Source organism: Notolabrus celidotus, chromosome 20, assembly GCF_009762535.1.
Source record: "Notolabrus celidotus isolate fNotCel1 chromosome 20, fNotCel1.pri, whole genome shotgun sequence".
Lineage (NCBI taxonomy): Eukaryota > Metazoa > Chordata > Actinopteri > Labriformes > Labridae > Notolabrus > Notolabrus celidotus.
The window spans coordinates 15909523-15918487 of record NC_048291.1 but is presented as its reverse complement, the minus strand read 5'-3'; the positions used below and the strand labels follow the sequence as shown (position 1 = coordinate 15918487).

General features: G+C 41.7%; 1 protein-coding gene across 1 annotated transcript; it reads right to left on the bottom strand.

Moving 5' to 3' along the window:
* Positions 1-394: 394 nt before the first annotated feature.
* Positions 395-8695, bottom strand: atp13a1 (ATPase 13A1). The gene is given in 33 exon segments (XM_034710827.1): positions 395-989; positions 1082-1225; positions 1307-1413; positions 1528-1681; positions 1834-1973; positions 1976-2029; positions 2128-2242; positions 2517-2617; positions 2620-2679; positions 2682-2699; positions 2788-2884; positions 3406-3599; positions 3775-3883; positions 3970-4095; positions 4198-4308; positions 4405-4541; positions 4544-4579; positions 4851-5008; positions 5148-5182; positions 5184-5271; positions 5386-5440; positions 5443-5520; positions 5627-5677; positions 5680-5752; positions 5902-5957; positions 6094-6204; positions 6207-6219; positions 6347-6453; positions 6548-6617; positions 6753-6908; positions 7172-7435; positions 7692-7781; positions 8167-8695. Coding segments are annotated over 33 exon segments (3618 nt in total). The 5' UTR covers positions 8566-8695; the 3' UTR covers positions 395-878.
* Between the last annotated feature and the right edge of the window lie 270 nt (positions 8696-8965).

The following is an 8965-nucleotide window of genomic DNA, read 5'->3' as shown; positions in this document are numbered from 1 at the left end:
ATAAGGTTCAAAATATTTGCAAACCATCAAATTCTGTTTACGTGAACATTTGACATAACATCCCAGCTCTTATGGAACTGGGGTTGTACTAATCCCTGAAGTAATATTTGGAACAATTACACAGATAGAATTGCTTACATTTAAGATTTCAAGGACCCTTCACAACATATTGCAAAATGAGATAGCATGTTTGTTTTGACCATTGTCATGTGTCCCATAGCAAAAAGGCTACAGCTGATAAATGTCTGTCTTCATACAGTTACACCATGTCCTTGTACCTTAATCATCACTTACCTTTTTCTGGGAACATGATAGCTCATGACCAGCTGGACATGTGCTTTCTTTCTATGTGCAGACACTTGAGAACTGATACTTGAAAAAACACTTAACAGACTTCACAAGTTGTATCTGTAAGTCTTTATAAGTCTGTTGGAGATGTTTTTCACTTTTTACAAAATCAAGGTGAAGAATCCAAAACATCGAAACACTTTTGCAATTCTCTTAGAGAATGCCCCCTTTGTGTGCAGGTTTCGCACTAGCTGGCACACAGTCTCCCACTCCACTCAATACTGTTGTCTTCATAGCTGTGTATCAGCGGGAGAGACAGATAACAGTTGAAAGAAAGAGGGAATTGTAGAAAATAATCAAGAGTTATAAAGAAGAAACAGATAAATGAAAAAACAGAGTAGAATCGCAGATTGTTAAGGGGGTTACAGAAGGAGAAAGGAAGGGATACACAGAGTGTACAGTACTGCACGCCATGTCTGTCTCAGCTGTCTTGTGTATGCCACAACAGCTTTAATCCTCTTCCTCCTCTAAAGTCTTCTCTCCCTTTACAGTTTGGTTGGTAAGGGCGATGGTTGTTATTGGCACTGAGTTCAAGAAGGCAGCCTAAGAGTTCCCTTTCCCAACAGGAACTGCAGAATACGGTCCACCAGCAGAGCAGCAACAAAGTCCACCACCAACACCTGGGCTATGATTAGTTTGAACTGCAAGGAACAGGATTCAGGTTACCACATGGGGAGCATAATTACTTCAGGGCTACAACCAAAACAGTACATGGTAAAATGCATCAACTCACCTCTGTTGGAATATCTACAAGAGAAAACTGTTCATTGAATTCTGGTGAGGAACCAGTAAGAAGTCCCACAATCGCTAAACCTGACAAAGCAATGCTCCATAGTAGTGGTCGGTTTTCGCTGAGAGACTCCATAAAGGGATGACCCTATTGGACACAGTAAGAAATGTTGTGAGTGTATTATACAAGACAGATTCATCTAATACAAATTCCATTGAGAATCAGTACCTTATAGTTAATGGCAAAGGTGGCCATCTGCATGGCCATGGACATTATGTAGACCGTGCTGTTGATTAGACTGGGTTCGAACTCTTTATATAGATCTGCAAACATTTCTTCCCTGAAAAGAAAGAAGAAAGAAGTGCATTGTTATCACAATAATGTTAATATGCTATTTCTACAAGTTGCTATTGACTCTCTAATACTCTCTCTTTCTTTTGTTTTCTTACTGGAATTTACCTGGGCGGGACTTCTGCTTTGTGCTTCTTTGTAAAGGTACACCAGACTACAGAAGTGAACAGCAAACTGCAGCAGCACGGTCAAAACCGTATACAGATTGAAGATGTTAGGTAGGGGCCGCTCTCGAGACAAAGTCTTCAGTGGCTGTGTAAATGTGAGGAAAAGGGTAATTAATGTAGTTTCTATTAAAACAGTACATTTGGTAATTATGGGAAAAAAATTTGATTCGGATAACAAAACCAGGCAACAATTCCTTAAACCAAAGAGAGGCTTGTGTTTTCCAATATAGTTCTTACCTTTGATCTAGAGATGAAAAGGAAGCATCCAGCCAAGAGTAGGCCTTGCAAGGTTGCCTGGAAATCACTAAACTTGACCCCCTCGAGGTAGAGTACAGACTGGCTGTAGGCCAACACCAGGGCATTGAGAGCCAAGATCTGAACATCTGAAGCGTTGTCACCAGAGTGCAACGGCCTTGCTTTATTACATGGCAGACTGGGGAAAGGGAAAAACTTTCAGAAATTGGGACAGCTTGGTGTCCAGAATTTAAATAACTCTGTAAAGAGCTGAAGTAATAAACCATTGTTACTCACTGCACTGTATAGAGGAGAGTTTGGAGGTGAAGGGGGCAGCAATGGAGGCATCACCAAGTTTGACTACTTGTACCTGATCCTCTTCAAGTTCCCGTAGTACTTGACTGATCCTCTCCTGTTACAGAATAGACTAACATTAGGGCCAGTAAAATAAAACTCTATTTAATGAACGGAATGCAATTTTAGTCCCCAATTCTGAGCAGTTAATCTATGCTGTTATGGTTGTTGGCATCTGGGGAAGGGGGTGAAATGGGACTTGATGCATTCAGTAGTTCTGTAAACAAATACTTTAAGTTGCTGTACGGAGGGATACAAATCATATCAAAATTTGGGTTTTAAAACGACAATTCCCCAAGATTCAGGAAGGAGGCTCTACTTGACGGACACACCTTTTGTGCTGCAAGCTGCTCCTCTCTCTGGGCCATAACTCTCTGCCTGGCTGCTCTTGAACTCATTTTACCCCCTGAATTGACAGGTGGTAAGGGTCTGGTTCTGGTATGGTTATCTCCTTTTCTCTCCCTCGTTTCTTCTTTTCAGGCATACGCTCAGGGCATTGGCTAATAAAGCAACGCCTGAGGAAAAAAATAATCATTACTTCCCTCTTCTGGGGTCATATAATAGAGACACTTACTTTCTGTCTTGGTGGTTAATATGTCTTACCTATATGGGCATGTTTAAGAGCTCCAACATCATTCGTACCATCACCACACATCAATGTCACATAACCTAGCCCTTTAAGACTTGTGATGACGGATTCCTGTAACAGAACAGACAAAAAACATCATAGTTTTTATCTTCCAAAACATTATTGAAGTTCAGTTCTAAATACTTTATATTCCAGTGCCATTTATCAGTTTTATTTCAATAACTGGTCCCTTACATTTCCCAAAAACACTCTTATCAACCTGCAGGAAGTGTTTTTCAATTACCTGTCAGATAAAATGTAAGATGTTCCCTAATTTGAATGCATATCTTTTGTTGTTTTATAAAAGACAAACTACTTTGATTACCATCTATCTACATGTACTTTGTGATAGAACTCAATTTGTTACAGGAAACAGAAAGCTCCTGCCCCTCCACAATAAAACACAAAACACACAAAACACAGGACTTTGAGGGTTTAAAAGTAACATTATTTTGCTGACTGCACAGAAGCATTTAATTACCACATCATATTGTCAGATATCTGTGTCTTGAGAGAAAAACAAAAAATATTGTATCCAATAGAACAACAAAATATCTGTTTTTAAGTGTTGAGTGTGAAAGTCTGGGGCCTACCTTCTGTTTGGGACTGACACGGGCAAACACTTTTATGTGAGGTAAAAGGTCGCTGAGAAGCCGGGAATCACAGCTTAGTCTTGACAGACCCTCCCCTGTTACACACAAGTCAAACTGATGCACAAATGAGGCAACACTTGGAGGAGGCAATGGTACGTGAACACTGCCATCAATGGACTCCCATTGCCATTGACCTGGGAAAAACAGCACAAGAGGTATGGTCAAAAATCCCACCGCTACTACCACTAGACTACTACGATAATATCTAAGCCTTTTGCTAAAATCTTATAACTGAAATATTCTCCACTGGCTTTCTTAAATGATACACTACTGTAATGTGACACTACAAGTGATGTTTACATTTCATACCTGGATTGGGGCTAGGCTGCAATATAAGTGTGTGTTCTTTCTGCATGAAGTGGAGCTCTCTCGCTACATGGCATGCTGTAAGAGGGTTGTCACCGGTGATCATCACCACCTGAAAGCAGAGGGACAGGAATTACTCATCTTTAAACCATGCTTGCTGAATATATGTGAGCAACTTTGTCTAGACAGTTTATTTACATGATGAGATGCTTCCTGGATTTCTCGGATGACTGCCTTGCTGTCACTTTTGAGGGGACAGGACACAACAATGAACCCGGCAAAATGCAAGTTGCACTCCAGTGCATCTCGACTCATCTCCCGGACCTATGAGACCCAAAAAGACTGTTTTTAAAAGAAATCTAGTCTCGTCAGGTAAGATTATGCACACAGTAGAGACAATCTCTGATAGTTCTGATTGAAGATAACCTGCTGATGACCGAGGTGTCCAATCTCTTTGTAACCCAAAGCCAGCACTCTTGCCCCTTCCCGTGACATTTCTTTGTGGACTTCATCATAACTTGCTGGATATTCTGAAAACTATATAACAGCCAGATTAGAAAACCATTTAGTAGGCTTGATAAGGCCAGATCAAGATATAGACACTTTTACATTAAGGGTGGTAACAATACATACCATTCCTCTGAGTGTCTCTGGAGCCCCCTTTACAGTTGAGATATAGCAGAGGTCAGTGGAACCGAGTTTCTCATAAGAAGCCAGAACAGACATCCTCTTCAGAGCACTAGCAAAGTGAAAGCGCTGGTGGATCTTAGACCCTGGGTTTTGATGCCTCGTGCGAACACCTTTTCATCTTTACAAAAAGACCAGAGACCATAAGATAGACACCTAAGTATTACACCATTTAAAGCAAAGTTAAATGCAATTATTACATCACATCTCCAAGATAAACACAACTGCAAAGCTTTGTGAACCCTAAAAGACATCAGTGAGCCAGAAACAAATATAAGTTTGAGGAACATGGCCAAAAACAAATCAATAGGTCAACAATAAGTTCTCATTACCACCTGCTGCTGCTCCACACTGTACACATAACAGGTTATATGTCAATTATATGTTGGTACCTTTAGTGAGGATCCAATCAGCGGCAGTGAGCATGGCCTTCTCCAGTGGATCTCCAACAAGCTGTCCATCATCCAGAGTTACCAGTGAGTGACAAGTGGCTACCACTCGATGCGTCTCAACTGGGATCTCAGACACAGGCATCACCTCCTTTCCTTCTCTGTTATACATATATAAGATTAGTTTATACACACCACTCAGTGCATATGTGCATGTAAATTATAACTAAATAGTTTGCTTTAAACATTCAAAATTGAGTGGTTTCAAATAAAACACTTGGGAAAATGTGCAGGGTTTACCTGAGGCCTGCTACTCCTCGTACCACCAGACTGTCCACTGGTCAGTGTTCCTGTCTTGTCAAAACAGCAAACTTCAACTTTGCCTGCAAATGGTATCCTGAAGGGCTCTGTGCAAAATACATTAGGTAGGGGTAGAAAAAAAGAGAGACTTAAATAAATATCATGTGTGGGCTGCTAGGCTTCTCAATATGGAACATAAATGCAGGTAGGAACACATAGCAAACAAAGCAACATACCAAGTTTAGCCAGAGCGATAAGAGATGTGTTGACCGCAAGAGAAAGCTCTATGGGAGTTCTGGTGGAACAACTGAGGTGAGGATTAATGTGCACTCTAGAAAAAGCTTATAGCGGTTCCTGCTGGCATCTTTGGTTCCTGAGGGAGTAATCAAAGCACAAAGTATATCGTTAAGTATTAGTCATTTTCAGCTGTTAACTCTTTCAAAAAATACATCTTACTGGCTTGATTATGTGCAACTCACCTTCAACCCACACATAAGCAGCAGCAGCAATCGCAAATACAAGGAGGAAGGGATGAAGATGAAAGTCTCCAGGTTATTTGCAGTCACTCTCTTCACACCAAAGAGGATGGTCCGTAACAGCTTTCCCTGGTTGGCAGGTTTTTACACTAATCTGTCAACACTCTTTCCCAGCTCACTTTGTCCTGAATGACATGCTGTCTAAATGTAAAACTACAATGCATGACGAAAAGGGAGCACAGTATGTTTGTATATAGATAATTAAGTAACTTCCTTACCTGAGAGGTGTAGAATCCTGTTCTCAGTACATAGGCCACACAGCCGTTGTCTACAGCTGCACATAAAGGAAAAGATTCATGAGTAGGCACCTTGTTTTTAATTGGAAGATGGGGGATAGATGAAATATAGCATACACTCATTCAACAGCCGATATATGTCATTGATAACAGACAAATGAATTGAGGAATTACGTTTGAGTCCAGCACTGGCCTTTAAAGGGGGGCTATGTTGGACCACTTTTGTTCACCAGAGATGATGTGAGTCTAGAGTCTGTCTGAAGGTCCATATTCGCTCTGGGTCCAGTCCTCCACTGGCTCCTGCACACCACAAATTGACCGCAGAAAGTTCATGAGAGTAAGAGAGATTCCATTATATTTAAATAAGTGAGAGTTTGAATCTATGCCTTCAGCTTTGCATTTCTAGTCAAATTAGTTTGCTCCTAACCTTCATCTGGGGCACAGACTCTCCAGTGAGCATAGCTTCATCCACAATACAACGACCCCTGAGTAGCAGAACATCACAGGGTACGAGGTTGTCCTGGGGAGAACGCCCTATGAAGCAGATAACACACATGTAACACACACCATCAGAAACCAATCTAAAGATTGCAGTTAGAAGTCGTGAAAACATTCCCAGGAAATGTACCTATTGAGACGATGTCACCAGGAACAAGCTCATCACTTGAAATTGGTCTCCACTTCCTGTTGCGATATACCTGGCACAAAACACATAAAATACATTTGGGATGCTTTAAATATGACAGACATAGGTAAAACATTTTAAAGCAGAGACATGTTTGTTTTTAACTTTAAAACTGTAGATAATAAATATAACATTTGATTGAACATACCTGAATCATGTAAGGCTTGTTTCCCATTCGGCGGATCTCAGACATGTTCCTCATTTGCTGTTGGACCAGGGAGGCCTCAAATGCCACCAGCATGAAAAGTGTGAAAACACTGTAGTACCAATACTCATCCAGACACCACAGCCCCACACAGAACACCTAATGTATGCATACGGCAGACAACAGATTGCTTCACTTGGATATTCAGTCAACTTTTGCAACTAAAGATATAAATATGTGATGATACATTCACACAAACAACTGAGACACACTGTATGCCTGAGCAGGTCATGTTGGCAGCCTCACTTAGCCGCACAGCTCACACTCAGACTGTATGGCTTCTTTTTTCTCCTAACATGGCCACCAAAATGAAAAGCAAGCACCACTCGCTCACTGCACGGACATCCAAATGTCACACATACCTGAAAAACAAAAAAGGGGGCTGTGGCCCGCTCTCTGAAGAGCTCCAAGAAATCTGGCACAACCATCTCAGCACGGTTGGTGCCATAGCGCTTTTCAGCAGCTCTGAGTTCACCCTCCTCCTGGTACCCACGCCAAGATTGAAAGTGGCCCATCGGGTGGTTAATGGGGAACGCTATTGGAAAAAAATGTTTCTTCTCTTTGTGGTCAAATATGTAACGGATCTTTTGGAACTCAAAAGATAGAATTTCCTCCCCACTCTCATCCTGTAGGTCAAAAAAGAGAAAGAAAAATTAATAAATAAATTACAGTATTCATAAAAAAGTTGTTTCTTAGTCGGGGGATTTCAATACCTAATAATACGTAGTATAAATGATAATAATAAATAATAAGTTGTGTAGTTCATTCATAAAATCAAATGATGTGTGTTAAAACTTGAACTTCCCTGGCAGTATATGAGATCTGGGACATGTTCTCAGTTAGAAAGCATATGGAATCCTGACAGCAAAAATGTGAACAAACCTTGTCTCTCTGTAGTGCCACGAGCTCAGCGAAACCATTGTTTGGGGTGGGTATGATCTTTGCCAACATAGCCTTGTTTGGGTCTGGTTCCTAAGTAGAAGTAGAATGAACAGGTGACATATTTATATAACTTTGTAGGTTATTTTTAGTAGCTGTGCCTTTTCAATGAAACACACCCCGACATACAGCACTTTGATCAATATGTAGTTCAAGCACATTATTGACTACGGAAGTGTCTTCATTGTGCTGTGCTCATTTAAAACATTGTAATATTCCTTCTCCACATCGGCACGGTGGTCACCGAGGCTATCTCTAAACCATCAACCCGAGTTCAAGTTTGTCATGCCGTTTGAGCAAGTCATTAATTTCATGCCGGCCCCGTAGTTCCTGACCTGGTCTTTGACCGCTATGTACAAGGGGAGGATTCCCCAGAGACATCAAATGACCCCAGCAATATTTTATAAATTATGTTTACCTTTGAACAAGTGAGCCAGCAGTGCGCGTGCACGGACCAATAGCCAGATAGTGCTGTGAGGACGTGCGCGATCCCGATAGCAGCTAGCGCCAGGAGGCCTGCCTCCGGATACTCCGAGGCACCGTACACTCCTAACCACACATACAGCCAGCCTGGGTATAGAACAGCCAGGAACGGTAGGACAGTTCCGTGGAGCAGTCGGGGCCGTCGCCTGTACAGCGTCACCGAGCTCACCAGCTCGTCACCGGTGCCGCTGTCATGCTGGTTGTGTTTCACAGAAGGGGCCATTTGGAGCTCACCCGGTTCCTGCAACTCGTCTATAGTCATACGCCCTTCTTTTTCAGAATTGTTCATTATTATGTGTTTATTTCTCTGGTCCTCTCTGTCATCCACCGCCATCCCGTCGTGCTGTTGGCGGTAAAAACAGGTTTTACAGCTGGTGCTGTGTTCAGTCCAGCCTACGGAGCCCTTTTACTGAATGTCCCGTTCTCGGACCGTTGCTTCCGCATACGTAAACACGTAAAGACACGTAATATTGTCGTTGAACAGAACGACTGAACCGGAAGCTTGAATATTTGTAAGCCCCCAAGCTGTTGAATTGTGTTTATTGTATGCACGTCATCTATTGTACATATCAAATCTGTTCTAATGAATGTATCCGGAAAGATTTCACAGCATTCATCATTTTATGCTACAAATATACGATTAGGAAGCTGTCCCTTTAATAAAACTCATCGCCATTACAGATGAGTCGTCAGGATGGGAGTGACACAAATTTAGACCAATGACATCAGAGAAC